Raw genomic sequence first — 15,658 nt, forward strand, 5'->3', positions numbered from 1 at the left:
GAACTTCATGTCAGTAGTGACAGCTGATGAACTTTGCTTCAGGTTCTGCTCATTAAGGATCTATTGCTGCAATGATGGGCCTGACCTATTCCCATTACCACTAGTGAGAACATCACTACTGGCTGATGGGGAAGCCTTGGGCCAGCAATGTTTATGTGCTGGATGTGAGACTTTGGAGGGAAGGGAGGAAAGACAAGGCCCCACCCTCCCTAAAGCCAGACCAGTGTACGTGCTCCTGCATCTGCCCCAGGGGTGATGCCAGGACTGCTGCAGGTCTCTGCTGGGGCTTGGGGCGATCAGTGCCTGGTGTGGGCAAGGCACGGGATTTTTTCCTATTCTTTTGCCAGGAATTTCACCAGAACAGAGAAGCTGCCAGTTAAGGGAATCCCTGGCCACACTCCAGCACTACATTCCATTCCATGCCATTCCATTCCATGCCATTCCCTTCCCACTGCTGCCACATGTTACATGCTCGTGCCCTCAGATGGCAGGATGGGAATAACACTCCGAGGGGTGACTTCAGGGGTTGCCTGAGAAAGAAGGTGTCTTCTTATTTTCAAATTATCAGGAGAAGAGTATCCAGCCAAGTTCAGGATTCAGTTTCAGGACTGAAAAACTGAGTGCAAATCAGCCTCTGCATCTCCTACATCCCACCCTGGGCTGTACCCAGCAGACTCCTCCTCTGCTGTAGCAGTCATCTCTCACACAGACATGGCTCCCCAAGACCCAAGGACACAAGCTCTACAGCTAAACTTCTCTGAATTTCAGCCAACATCATTAAGCTGTTCCCCGAGCCCACAGATAGAAGAGCTGTGAAGAAGACATCCCTGACACTGAAATAACCAAATGAAAACCACTGCCAAGAGATGGGGCTGGTAGGCTCAATTTTGGCCTTTTATCTGTAAATTGTGAGCTTTCCCTTAAGACAGTTCTCATCCTGTTAGATCTGCCCTTTCAATGAATCACTGCTGTACCCAAAAGGCAGAAAAAGATAAGGTATGGAGGGGGTTTTAACAGGTTGCTTTCTTCTGCCTTTTAACTAGGTCCATTTTTATCTTTGTTTCCTTGTACAGCATCTAAAGACGGGTCCAGATCTCCCAATGGCACCTTGCAATCCCCAGACACTGCTCTTGCTTTGAGCAGTGTGTCTGCTCAGATGATTTCCAGAGATCCCCTCCAGCAAGTTATTCTATACTTTTAACTTCTAAATCAGCTCAACTGCTTTTCACATATTCCCCAAATATCTCTTATTTCCTAGACACCTGTGCATGTAGCTATGAGCATGTGGTATATTGATAGGCATTAGAGGAGCTCGACCTTCATGGAAGTTCCCAATGAAGAATGCATGATCTTCTGGCAAACATTTAACACAAAACAAAAAAGAAAAAACAGCAGAAACAGAGGAACTTCAGAATATTTAAAAATAAATCTCAGTGAAAGGGGGCTCAACCATATTCAGAGATTTAAATCATCTGTTTGAAATTTTAAACTGGCTTTCAAAGGTTTATCATGGAACAGAAGAGGTGACTGATGTCCTCAGCTGACAAGGGAAATCAGATCAGCTTTAAGTAATAGGAATGCACCAGATGCCTGCAGCACAGCTCAAGCTGGGCATCTGATGCAGGGACCACTGGAAAGCCACGTGCCTGTGGCCTCCCAGAGAATGGGTCTATTTGGCTGACAGTGGTGAGTAAGCATTTCAGAAGCTGCTTGCGCTCAGGTGGGTGCAAGCCAGCTACTAACATGTTCCAGCACCCTGGAGGAAATCTGGGACAGAGAAAGCTCAAAGGCTGCATCCTGCTAAGAACACTGAAAGCAAGAGCAGATGCCATTCATCCTGCCCATTTCCAGCCAGGCTGCAGGGCAGCAGCTGCGATGCTCTGGTTCCTTTTGTTGCTCTTTCCCAGCCCTGTTATCATCCAAAGGTGTTTTGGACTCCCTCACCTCTGGGTGCTCAGCTGGTAACGAGCTGCCTGGTTGCTGACATTGCGAACCAGCAGAGTCTTCTGGCTGCTGTACTTGACCGGACACACCGGGAAGTCCAGCTGGTCAGGGAAGTCCAAGATAGCTCGGGCACCAACTGCCCGAATTGGCACAACTATCCTTTCCCTTGCACTGCTGCACACAAGCTCGTGGAAATAATCCTGCAGGAAAAGAAACTAGCTCAGCACAGGATATTTAGTGCCATCCCCATGGCAGAAGAAAAACCATTTCCTTTAACTCATCAATGGCATCCATTTACCTATCCCACCCTAAAATGAACACTAAGTCCTACTAATATGTCACATTTTAAAGGCACCAGGGCACTTTGCAAAACCGATCTCTGTGGCATTAAGCTCTTGTGTCACTTGGATCATACAGAGAAATACCCTAGGCCACCATAAGTTTTACTCTAAATTTTAATAATGTTAAATAATTCCTAAGTCCCTTCTAAGGAACATGGAGCTAGGGAACACAGGACATTCCTCTTTAGGTTTCTATATTCCTGCTGTCTGAGAACAGGACAAAGTGTTAAACTGACTCTAAGCAGCAAAAGGAAGATGAGAAAACAGCTGCACCCAAAGAGCTCCTGCACCCAAAGAGCTCCTGCACCTCTGACCTGGTGTAGAAACATTAGTTGGCTCAGAACTCCCTTCTAACTTTGCCTCTCCAACCAAGTCAGGAGAAGAACAGTGCTAAGAGGTTGAAGGATGCTGTTGGAAAGAGCCTCTCTTTGTTTCCCTGCAAGGCTTCCTCCCTTCCATGCCATGTCCTAAACCCTTCTCAATGAACAAGCCTCTGGATCACAGCACTGAGATCAGACTTGCCAGGGCCCCAGCACTGGTGTTCAAACATCCTCATAAAAGCAGGTTTGGCAGGGAATGGGTGCCAGTTGACAGAGCCACCACAGTGACAGGCATGAAGACAGAGCCACAGCAGCGTCACTGCCACAGGCTCTGGGCTCACGGGACTGCCTGCAGGTTGTACCTGCCCTACACGAGCTCTTTCAGGCAGGTGTCCAGAGGTGTCCAAGTCCCCTGCAGCTCACCAGCCTCCTGCTGACTAAGGGCACCTAGAGCCCAGTGTGCCTGTGCCAGGCCGGGCTCACAGGCCCAGCACATCCTCTGCCCTGGCCCTGCAGCTGTATCATGGTCAGCTGTGCTCTGGGACAGCACAGCTGCAAGGCTGGAGAACAGAGGGTGTGAAAAAGCATCATCTTTGCTCCAGCCCCGGGTGAGGCAGAGAAGCTGCTGCCAGTCAGGAAGGAGGAAAGCTCTCTGACCTCTTAATTCCTCTAGTATTTTCCATAATAATTAAGGTCTTTTCACTGTACCTAGAAATGACTGAACATCTGTCAACACCCCTTTGTCATTTTCATACTGTTCCCTATGCACCTTCCCTTGGGAATGCTCAGGAATGTGCAGGGAGGGGAAGCAGAGCCTCTCAGGCCTGGATGCAGTGCCTGACAGCACATGCCAAGGTGTGACTGGCAGCAAGCTGCTTGCCCATGGCCGGGAGCCAAGCTCACAGCATGGAATGGGATGTACCCAGGGTGCAGGGAACAATGACTTTGGAGATAATTCTGTTTTGGCTCCTCCAGTCTCACCTTGTTCTCGTCAGGGGTGAAGCGGATGCGCACATGGGCAGGCACACCCGGCGTCACAACACGGTACACGTTGTTGGAGCACATGAGCTGGAAATAAGGTGAGCTCTCCATGTAGATCTTCACCAGCTGAGGAAACTGCAGGAAAGATATGAAACAATGATTTTACCACTTGTGGAAACAGGATGAGACAAGACCTGTCCGTGCCCTTGTGACATCCCTCCTTGACTCCTTTTCCAAACCACTTTCAGCTGTGGAGGTACAGGCACATAATTCACAGGGGTGAACTTGAGTCCTTTCTGTCTGGGTCCAGCATTTTGGCCAGGGGCAGTAGGGCAGTGCCTGGTGGGAAGGAAGGGCCAAGCAGGTCAGCACTAGGATAGAGACACAGCACCTGAACCAAGTCATCTGCATATTCAACAAGATCAAAAAAACTGCTGGCTTCTGCCAGCACACAGCCATGCAGTCATGTTCCAGAGGGGGAAGGTGCTGCCTGAAAGTAAAACAGCACATTATCCTGTGGGAAGGAAGAAAATCTCTTCTACCAGATCAGGTTTGGGTAGGGCAGCTCTGGGGATACAGACAAGCAGACAGACCAGCAAGAGAGGAGACCAAACACTGTGCCCTTACTGAGAATAAAAGCAAAGGAAGGAACACAGCAAGACAATTCCTAAACCAAGGAGGTGACAAAGAGAATTTAAATGGGCAGTAAAGCAGCAAGGAAGAATCAAAAAATTATGACAGCAATCAACTTGCCAAAAGTGACAGAAACACAGACAGACTGTGCCTATCGACTATGGGCTTCAAAGGCATTTTATGCCTGGAGAAAGATGACCAGCAGTGACTGACATTGTGGTTCCAGCATTTAAAGCCAATCTTGGCTTTCTAGGGGTTCTTGCTGCCTGTGCAGGCAAGCTGGGCTGTTGGGCATTCCTGCCTGCAGCCAGCAAGCCAGGTTCTGCCCTCTAGGATAGACAGACACAGCATACATGCATTTTCTAGCACAGATATCAACCCCTGAGCACCAAAATGCTCTCCAAAAGTCTGAACCAGATGCTTTTGATTCCCTCCTGTCTCTTCCCACCAGGCCACTCTTGGTACAAGCCTTATTTGAGAAACTGTTTCCTTGACTGGAATTCAAATGGTCTCAGTTGTCCTTTTACAGTGGAAGACAACTGCTGACATTTTTCAACTTTTTCTCTCTCAACTTCCTTGGCAAACTACAAAACAATCACAATTTCTTCAAGTGAACAGAAAACCTCCAGGAGCACATGGCTTTGGATGTGCTGTGGTTCTCCAAAGGAACAGCAGAGCACCATGTTGCTTTTGGAAAACCTGAGCAGAGCTGGATGAAGTTTGGCAGGAGCCTGAAATGGCACCTAAAGGCCTCCTGCTGCTTCTGCTACATCAGTCTGATTCCAGGGCTGTTTCAGAATACATTTCCTGCAGTGCCAAAGCCATTAATGATAAGTGATTCTAGCATAAAGTGGAGAAGTTACAGCCCCTGAGCTTTGACTGTGAGCTGCACAAAGGGAGACAAACAGGCTGAGAAAGGCAGGGATTCCTACAAATTTTAGGAGCCAAGATTACCCAAGGAGACACAGGATGTGGTACAGACTCAAAGCAAAGCATGAGAGCAGGTAAGAACTGCACAGTACTCAACATTCCTATCAATCCAGAGCTTTCAAGAGAAGGAAACTCCTTTGGAATAAATACCATCAATACATGGCCAAAATCAGGGGACAATTCCCTGCACAGGAAATGTCTCAGCTCCATCTTGCAGAACAAAGGTGCTGAGATATTTTCTTCTATATCTCCTGCAGTAGGTAACTTGCTTTGCTGTACACTAGGGGAATTACACCACCCTCCTCTTCCAGCACAATGTTAAACCTTCACACCCCAGCACTTACCTTGCTGTTATTAATGAGAGACACCACCATTTCAGAGGCCTCATGGGTAACGAAGTTCTGAAATAACATCTCTGGTGGGGAAACCTGAAACAAGCTCTGTTTCAGGGGAGCTGATGGCAGCTGGAGAGGAAAGAGAGAACACAGAGAGGTTCAGCTGCTGGGAAGAAGGTTCACGAAGGAGAATCTTACACTGACCCCCAGTGAAGTCCAGGCTCTGGGTAAACACGTCTGCCCAGCCCACACTGGGCAAACAGTAGCTCACCTACTGAGCTCTGAGCTGATCAAGAACTGCTGGGCAACACAGAGCAGGTTCAAGGCAAGCAAGGCAAGCTGCTCTTTTGGCATGTATTTCTCCAGGTTTCCTTCTCCACAATGCCAGGTAGCACTTACCTTAAGCACAGCCCTGTGCCCAGGTGGTCACAGAGCTCTGCGACACTCATGGAGTAGAAAAACCCATGGGTTTACAGGAGTCTCCATGGGAAACAATTCTGAGATGTCCTTTACTCTGAGACAGGGAAACCAAGGCCCACACAACTGCAAGTATCTTTTTTGCTCTAGAACTTAGACATCAGTAAGAAGTAAACAGTACCAAAGGAAGTGTGAGAGATGAGGCGATATCTTACTAAAGCCAAAAAGTTATTAAGCAAAAGAATGGAATTTGTTGGTTCTATGTGTTGTTTATGGTTTGGATCTGCTCAGGTTGGGTGTTGCAGTGAGAACAGGGTTGAAGACCTGACCAAAAGGAAGTAGGATGAGCGGGGAGGGAACAGGAAAGTTGGTGGTCAGTAGAGAATGGAAGCTCCTGAGTACCCATCCAATAGTAAAGGGGACAGGGACCGCCCCAGCTGGGTACAGAGGGGATAGAAAGATTGCCATTTTCTCCAAAGGTGTGTTTGCTTGTCTCCAGCGGATGGGAGACACGCCCAGCTCAGCTGAATCGGTACTAATAAACAGTTTTCTTTTGCTTGGATGATTTTGTCCCGCTTAATTGTGCTTAAAAGATGGTGCATTTCAAACAGAGGGAAAGACAAGAATAAAAAGACAAATGAGGTAAATGCTGAATGAGGATAAGATTCAGTGGTTTTGTTGGTAGAGTTGGTATCTTCTTTTTCCATGTGCTTTAAGAGGGCGCTTTCTTGTAATTATTGCTATCTTATTTAATACCATTGTAGAGGCATGTCTGGAATGACACAACAGCAGCAAATGCTTCTGGAGCAGAGACATTACTTTATCTGCCTGCTTGGTTCCCAATTGCCAATCCCCCTCCCCGCACAGGTGGTCCACGGACAAAATTGCACCATCCACATCCCGCAAGATCTCTGCATCAGCCTATAAGTCTGGCAACACCTCCCTGATTTCCCCCTTCCATTCGGATTCCCAAATTAAAAACTCTGCTTGGGTAATTAGGCAGCAGGAACATACTCGGCCGAGGAGAGGGTTGCTTTCAACATGCCTCTAAAATATTCACTTTCGCAGCCGAATTATTTTCGGGATTTGCAGAGATCCTTGCTTGTCTGCTGTGGGATGGAGAACCACTGTGTGAGGAGCCCGCCCCCCCGCCGAGGTGTAAAGGTGACCGGTGCAGCCGAGAAGGCAGGCAGGGAATGGGGCAGCCCGGAGTTCCCACGCTCCCCCCCGCCCCGGAACCCAAAGCGTGGGAACCGGAAGTTGGGTCGTGGGAACCAGGGGAGGAGCCGGAAGGGGCGGGGTCTGGATCAGGGGAGTGGCGTGTGGGCAACTCCCCTCCCCGGGGGTGGAGCCGAGGGGCGGGGTGCTGCATAATTCATTAGAGGAGGAGTTAGGGGGTGGAGACGAGGGAGGGGCGGAGAAATCTCGGGAAAGGAAGGGGTTGGACAATGTCCGGAAGGGGTTTCAGGAGGAGGGGGGATGGGAAGAGGAGGCAAAATTGGCGGGAAAAGCCACGCGGTCGCCGCCATTTTGTGTCCTCGGGCCGCCATTTTGTGCCCTCGGGAAGGAGGGAGAAGGGAAGCCATTTTGGGGATTCGGGGTTAAGGGAGTAGGGGATAAGGGATTCCTATGTATCTGGGGCAGCTTAAACCCAACAGAATGCTTTCGGCATGGGGTGGAACATTGTGGGGAAGAAGGGGTACAGGGAGGATTCGGGACAGTGCCAGCACTGTCCTGTCGGGGGTCCAGGGAATTCACAGAGGGGCCAGAATCTGCCTGCGAGCTGAGAACACCCGACCTTGGGAGAGAGGGAGAGGAAAGAGGGGTAGGATTTTTAGAACTGGGGATGGGTTTGTCTGCAGATGCTTGTGGCAGACCTTCATAATTATTTTTAATAATATCTCTAATTTGGAAAGCCAGGTGAGTAAATTTAGAGAGAGAGAGATCCGACTGCCGAAGGATCTCCCTCCCCACTTGGTCCCAAAAAGGAGACTTGATATAATTTACCTGCCGAAATTTCAGGGAAGGTCTGAGACAGCCATCGGACAGACTTCTTAATGTCCGATTTTTTAAACTTTTTTTTCCCAACAACAAGGATACCCACAACTTGGGAAAACAATCTCTTCTCCGGCGCAGACAGCTTAGCACCCATGCTGTCAAGTGGAAAAGTGTGCCACAAAAATCAACCACCGGGAAAAAACCCAACTAAAAACAGAAAACTGCCCTGACAGCTTAGCCAAATTGTCCTAAATGCTCCCCACACCCCGGGAAAGGAAGCACCAAAAAAGAAAGTGGGATCTTTCCCCAAAACCCCGGGAGAAAGAAATGCCCACCCACCAAAGGAATCTTTTCCCCGGACCCCGGGGAGAAAGAAACACCCAAAATGGACAGGGCTAAGCCCCGGGGGTCCCCTTACTTACCGAAGAGGGTCCGGTGAGGTCGGGGCAGAAACGAAAAAATCCCGGGAGTAGATCCAGCCGCGGGAGGAAGCCGACTCCGGGGGTGCTGTCCGGAGCTGCCGGTCCTGTCCCCGGGAGCGCCACCCTCTAATACGAGGGTCTGCTCCCACCGGGGCAGCCCGACAGCCAAAAGAGGTTGTAATCCTCGAGTCGGGGAGACTCAGAAGGTCCTCTGCCGTGGGGTCCGTCGCTGCGGGGGGAGCCCAAGTTGGGCGCCGGGCTGCCGCGCTCCCCCCCGATCCTGCCCCGGCTAGCTGTCCGGTGGGGCGAGAGGGGCAAATGAAGCACCCTCCGCTGGACCCCCAGGGGCTTTGGAGAATGCTCCGTGGGTCTTCCGAGCGCTGCTGGACCCCGCGGCGATGAGAGAAGAGAGGCTCCTGGCAGGGGTATAGCCAAGATTTATTGCAGCCCAACCGGGGCTAACAACACCCGAACAATCCTGCTGCCAAGAGCAGCTGACAGGTGCTTGCAGCGCCTTATAACCGGGGAGGGAGGGGAACCGGCTGACCAATGGGGATGGGGTGAGGAGTGGCTCTGGTGTGGGGTGATGTGTATGGGATCCAATGAGGGGCAGACGTAGGAGGGGTCCCCAGACCCCTGTCCAACCACCCGGCACCCAGGGTAGAAGCTTCTAGGTGTCCGGGAGGGGATGCCGAGTGACTGACAGGGCGCCTGGGAGGGGGCAAGGGAGTGGGTAGGCACTTTAGGGGAGGATTGACACGTGGGGTAGGGCGGGAAAACTGGGGGTAAACCAAATAGAACATGGGGGTACAGAGGAGCAAACCATTATATAATAAAACTTATAATAACACAACTCCACAGGAGAATATCTTTGAAGTTCTTTCACAATGTTCAGAGCAACACGTACCGTTCTGGGGGTTGTTGACACAGGCACAGAGAGTGCTGCACACCGAGGACCAGAGCTGATAGCAGGGATCAGTGTTTTCATCTGACACATTCTTCTCAGAGGTGGAGAGAGTTGTTCTGTTAAGGACAATGCAAACAAGTCCCAGAGAGTCAAGGAAACATAGCTGCCAACCAGTCCATTATTTGTCTGTTTGAATTTCAACCCTCTTTACCTGAATAACTGCAGCAGCAGGCTGATGCAGCCTGTATCTCTGACATAGGTTTGCCCATTTTCTAAAAGAGAATACACACAAGACTCCAGAGACAATTGCAATTGCAGACAAAATCTTAACATCAAGTTTAGTTTACATACATACATTCCCTTTCCTAAGCACATATCCTCCCCAGAAGGAAATACAAAATCATATCAACATAATGGTAAACAACCTTTCTATGTCTCTCTCTTTCTATACACTCTCAGAAATTATGGGTTTGCATTGGCAAACTATATTTTTAGAACTAAACCACGTTCTGCTGTTTAAGGAAATCCCAGTGAGCAATGACCTACTGCAACAATTCAGGTTCAGGTACATGCAAACATTCATCTTTATAAACTAACTTCACCAAAACATTACTTATTGAATGTTCCAAATTTTGTACTGCAGAATGGAAAACAGAAAAGGAGTGCTGTTGTAACACAGAAAAAAACCCAACTTACTATTATTTGAAACCAGTACTAAGATGACATAAACAGACATTCTTTTCAAGTTCACACCAGAATCCTTTTTCATTAAAAATAAAATGAGGTCTTCAAACAATGCAGAAGTACACAAAGTCTGTTGGCAATACACTGAAAACAGAAAGTGAAAACCATTAAGTCCTATGTAAGCCACTCATAATCCTAAACTTTTATGTCTCACTTGTGGCCAGTATGTGGGGAGTGGAGGCAGGCAGGACTATGAAGTGACTGAGGGCTTCCCCCCACAGTGAGCTCTACACCAACCAGGACCCTGGCAAGCTTTGCAACAATCCTGCAGCCATTGAACACTTGCTGCTGAGGGAGAGGGGGGGTGCAGGTGTCTGGAAACTTGAAGACACCCTGTGTGCACAAGTCAACAAGGTACTGATCAAATCTGGGGATGGACAGGGCAACTGGCACACCTTCATTGCCCTTGCTCCAACTGACAATCTTGTAGTCTCATTTTGTGAGACCAAAAGAAAATGGAGACAAAGCATGAGCACAAGTAATGACAGGGGCTGTGGTGCACTCAGAAATACAAACAATACTATTTTTTATTATTTGTATTACCATTACTCTCTATAATAATCCCCAATGTAAACAAAGCTGCTTCCTTTACGATGCAATGAGCACTCAACTTGGCAAGGTCATTTATAAACATCAAACCACCAATTTCTCGAAAGTATTCACTCACTTCACCTACAAGAGGAAAAAAGAACAGAAACTTTTGCTTTTGTTTCTCTGCAAAATGAAAGGCTTCTAAGATTTTCCAACGTCTCCAACCTTATGTCCTTTGGACATTTTTACAGTGCCCACCAGTTTCTTAGCATACATGGTGAACACAAATGACTGCATTGTTTCTAAGGAAAAGCCTTCCTTACTGTTTTGTTGGCAAATGGAATAGATAGTGATCAAAGCCTCCTTCTGAGACAGAGGGCAGTCCATCTGATATTTAAGGCATTCAAGCAGTAAATATCAGTTTTCATGTCTAGGAGCAAACACAAAAACCTTCATTAAAATTGTTATATCTTCTATATGTTAATCTAGTCAGTACTACAACAAACCTGTCCCAAATGTAGTGTGCACATGTATTTCAAAAATAGGGGAAAAGGGAGTCAAAACGGAGCTACATCACTTCTATTCAGCCACAAACAACAAACCAAGAAATATTTCTGTCTATAGTTTGTTAGTTGAGCATGATTTCCTTTGCAGAGTAACAGCCTCCTTTTAACATTTCTGGCCTTTATTTACTAGTAACTCTTAGTAAGTCAGATGTCAACTACTAAATAGTAAATTCACAATTGCAAGGTGCATTAAGTGTAAATAATACACAGCCATTAAAATATTCAGAGTGCAAATACAGTTGAAAATCTATGGAGTAGTAAGGAAAGAGCCCAAGAGCACAAGGCTGCTCCATGGTACTTAGTTACAGGAGACATAAATCATGCACCACAGCAGCAGAGCCCTCAGTCAGGTAGTTGGAGACATAACAGAAAATATCCTCATACAACCCTAGGCGGGTAAACAGACTTGGAAAATCTGCTTCTTAGTCTGTAAACCCTTACAAGGTTTGGGGGTTCTTAGAGAAGTTAAAATACAATAACAATGTGGATAAATATTAGCAAATAAAAAAAGACTTTATGGGGGTGTGCTTTACTGTATATGTAGGTTTGTAATTTGATTTACCCTTTGCATATCCAACACAGTATCCAAAATGTGGCAACTAGGAAAAAGCACATTTTCCCAACTGCTCACCACCCCACAACAGGCCTATCACAGTCTACTAAAACTTTGTAAAACTGATGCAGACTATAATGACAACTTATATTAGGTTATCTTACCACACTGATTTATCTGCACATTTTGAGTGTTCATTTTTGTTTTATCTCTGTTCTTGTTCTACAACAGCAAGGAAAAAGTGTTTTCAGTTTTGTTCACATTAGCAGTGTTATGTTAATAATGATGATATATGCAGTATAAATGACATCATTCTTCTAAAATGCACTTTTTCCAGTTTTCTGCTTTTACTCTGGCATCTCACACACACAGTTTCAAGTATTCTTGTATGGCAAAGTTTTCCTTTGGAATCACATTATTTTATAAGAACCCTGCATTTCTAACTACCAGGTTATCATCTGAAAGTGGACATTCTGCAGAAATCAGGTCATTCCATGTTACCATTGAGGGGCACTGTCAGGAAAGAATATCCCCTGCTCTGTGTCACTGATCACAACAAAGCTGATCCAATTTTCCTTACAAGAGTGGCCAACTTTGCCATCAGCCAACAACTGGCACTAAGACCAAGTAATGTTACTTAGGGCGTGAACACTAGAAAACACTCAGCCTCCTGCTGCTCAAGGAGCCACTAAACCATCAGCATTGTTCTGCCAGGACTGATCAAACCAAAGGCTATGAGCACAGAGACATGTTCCTTACAGTGAGAACTCATTAAACTCACCAAAGACATTGTCACATTACACGAACCATGTAACCCACAAAACCCCACAGCGTTGATTCTACACAAACCCAACGTGGCAGCCTCTGAGAGCAGAGCAGCAGAGTGACATTCAGCTTTGGAGGCAGAAAGATGCTCCCTCAAACATGCCCTGTTATAAACGAGAGTTTATTTTAGCCAGATTAAAAAATAAAAATAATTTTATTAGCGGTCAAATTCTATCTAGCCAGCCACACAGAAAGGACAGAGCCGAGCCCGGGGTCGACCCTGGGTGTGCAACAAGGAGTCAGCCTCAGCAGAGGTTTTCCCCTATGCCCACACACCTCCATCCTGGCACAGGCGGTTTTTATAGGGAAAATTCTGCCTGAGGCCAAGGTTTTAGCAATCAGTCCTTTCTTCTATTCGGAGTCCATATGTTAATAAGGATTTCTTTTTGGTGATGAGGAGAAAAATTCAATGTTGGGCGTTTACGGGAAGGCTTCTTTCACATGGATCTGTCTGAGTATTTCCATGATATCCATCTTGGACGATCAGCACAGACGATCAGCAGACAACGGCCCATCTCCCGGCCAAGCCACATCTGTTTACTTGTAAATCAGTTTCCAGTATACACTCAAGTCTCACCTACAAAAAGGCGGGGGAAGGGGGGAGGAACTAATACAACGGGCATGATTTAACAAGCATCCAATATTACATATTTCATACAAGGAATGGCGCGAATTATATTTACTATACATAACAATCCCCCACCTTTTATATTGATTAATTAATTTGCGCCCTAATTTCTACCTCTGTTCATTCTTGAGACTGGCTTTTAGTCTACATTTGGGATATCTTGGTAATTTTTGTAGTTTTGTTCTTTTCCCTTTATTCGCCTTTCAAATTTTGCTAAAGCCTCAGCCGCCCTGCTGTGAGGACTTTCCCCCCATTATACACATACTAATTTTATTCGGATTGTAACACACTGGGTTAGCTTGGAAATAAGCAACAAAGATAGACTCCTGTCTTCCCCCAACCCATACAGTACTGTTACATTCATTACAAACCGGAATTGAGATTTCCCCTGTGCTCCTTCGATGCAGTTGATGAGCTGACTGTCCGTTTTCACGGTATGTTTTTGATTTTCCCTTGAATTTGTATACCCCTTGTTGAGTGTTTGTCTCAAGACATGGTTTATCAGGCTTACCCCTGCTGCAGTTCCATGAGGTGAGGGATAACTTCTCTGGGTATTTATCTCTAAGTTCCCCCTTGAGGCATGTGGCTAGGCTCAGGCTCACTAAGACTACTCCCACTGCTAGGATCCCTCTGCCATTCCCGGCGCCCACTGGGGTGCTTCCAGCGGCGGGGCAAACCATCTTCTTGGCAGCAGGAATCTTCGTCTGTGGTTTCATGTTCAGGCTGAGCTGCATACCTGTTTAGAAATGCCTCCCTGGTGTAGTTCAGCAGAGCCTGTGTGTTGTTCAACCTATGAGACTCAACAATAATAATTTTAATTTTCCAAGTAATTTTTCCCTTAATCCGTTCTAATATGGGAAAACATCAGATTATTGAATTTAATTTGAAACAATCTCAGCCTTGTGGCTATTACCAGAAAACGGATAGTCAGCTCTAACTCCTGCTCAAAGCACTCCCACATAACCCACTTAGTTGGAGCAGTCTAACAGTATTCATAGGGGAAGCATACAAAAAGGATAATAGTTACACTCTGGCCCAGAAAGTTTGATTGGGATGTTTTCAGTCAGTTACTTTGCCATGCAGGGTTATCTTCAGATCTCCAGGGCGGGAGGTGATTTTCCACTCTGGTGCTTGATCCTGGAGTTCGACTTTCTTTATCCTTGATGCGTGTGTCCACCCCTTTTCTGCAGTTCGTATAGCAGTATCTGTGGTCAAAAGAACAATGAAGGGTCCCTCCCAATGAGGCGTTAATGGAGATTCCCTCCATGCTTTTACAAGCACTTTGTCCCCAGGTTGTATTTTATGTATCGAGAAGCTAAGAGGACTGTGCTGCATGATCACCCCCTGCTTTCGCAATTCTTCAAGATTCTTATTTAATGCTATTAGGTATGGTTGTATTTGTGTATCCTCTAATCTCGGATGCCCTACAGGCATACCGTGGGTATAAGGCATCCCATATAACATTTCAAAAGGTGAAAGTCCTGTTTCAGAGTGAGGCATAGTCCTTATATTTAATAAGGCCAACGGGAGGCATTTTGTCCATGACATTCTTGTTTCTAACATCAGTTTGGCTAATTGGGCTTTTAGTGTTTGATTCATCCTCTCAACTTGTCCTGAGCTCTGGGGGTGCCACGGGGTGTGGTATTCCCACCGAATGCCTAAAGCATATGCCAATTGCTTAATAATTTTTGATGTGAAATGTGTTCCCTGGTCTGAATCAATGTAGCTTACTAACCCATATCGTGGTATAATTTCTTCCAATAAGATTCTTGACACTGTTTGGGCTGTAGCCCGAGAGCTTGGGAAAGCCTCTACCCAGTGGGTTAGTTTGTCCACTATGACTAATAGGAATTTGTATCTCCCGACCTTAGGTAGATCAGTGAAATCTACCTGGACCCTTTCAAAGGGCCGGTAAGCTGCTGGGCGACTCCCCATTGTTAACTTTTGGGAGTTTGCTCGATTTATTTTTCTGCAAATTATACACCCCTGTACCTCTTGTTTAGCCAATTCATAAATACCTCTACAGCCAAAGAATCTTAGGAATTGTTCTGCCAGAGCTCGGGCTCCCCAGTGTGTTTGTTGATGTAATCTTTTTAAAATTTTCCTGGTGTATTCCTTTGATAACAATTCCCGCCCGTCTGATAGCTTCCACTTACCTTCTTCTAACCGTCCCCCCATCTCTTGATAAGCCTTTATCTCTTTTTCAGAGGGGTGGTGGGGGAATTATTCTTGAGCTTTTCCTTTCCCAAGTTCTGGGGTACTCAGTTTTAACAAAGCAGCACTCTTTGCCTCTTTGTCGGCTAAATTGTTTCCTCGAGTCCTGAATTGCATCCCAGTTTGATGTCCCTTTACATGGACCACAGCAGTAGCTTCTGGTCCCCTGATGGCTCTTAGGATTTGTCTAATTATTTCTTCATGAATTAGCCCTTTTCCCCGTGTGTTTAGCAGACCCCTTTCTTCCCATATTTTTCCAAAGGTGTGTACTACCCCAAATGCGTATTTGGAGTCAGTGAAAATTGTTCCCTTTTTCCCTTCAAGTCCCAGCAGAGCCCTGTATACTGCATACAGCTCACAGGCCTGAGC

The 15,658-nt window shown here is 46.6% G+C and overlaps 1 protein-coding gene across 1 annotated transcript in view; it reads right to left on the reverse strand.

Moving 5' to 3' along the window:
* The window catches only part of LOC144247087 (axonemal central pair apparatus protein HYDIN-like), a 60,310-nt gene extending 45,057 nt beyond the window's left edge, over positions 1-15,253 (reverse strand). The window contains exons 1-11 of the mRNA XM_085589344.1: positions 15,232-15,253; positions 14,152-14,280; positions 13,587-13,811; positions 10,516-10,644; positions 9,440-9,500; positions 9,229-9,344; positions 8,967-9,100; positions 8,322-8,447; positions 5,494-5,613; positions 3,587-3,721; positions 1,945-2,144 (exon numbers count right to left, since the gene is read on the reverse strand). Coding sequence (XP_085445470.1) covers positions 1,945-2,144; positions 3,587-3,721; positions 5,494-5,613; positions 8,322-8,447; positions 8,967-9,100; positions 9,229-9,344; positions 9,440-9,500; positions 10,516-10,644; positions 13,587-13,811; positions 14,152-14,280; positions 15,232-15,253 — 1,397 coding nt within the window. The remainder of the gene's footprint in view (positions 1-1,944; positions 2,145-3,586; positions 3,722-5,493; positions 5,614-8,321; positions 8,448-8,966; positions 9,101-9,228; positions 9,345-9,439; positions 9,501-10,515; positions 10,645-13,586; positions 13,812-14,151; positions 14,281-15,231) is intronic.
* Between the last annotated feature and the right edge of the window lie 405 nt (positions 15,254-15,658).

Source organism: Lonchura striata, chromosome 11 (assembly GCF_050655825.1).
Source record: "Lonchura striata isolate lonStrDom1 chromosome 11, ASM5065582v1, whole genome shotgun sequence".
Classification (NCBI taxonomy): Eukaryota; Metazoa; Chordata; class Aves; order Passeriformes; family Estrildidae; genus Lonchura; species Lonchura striata.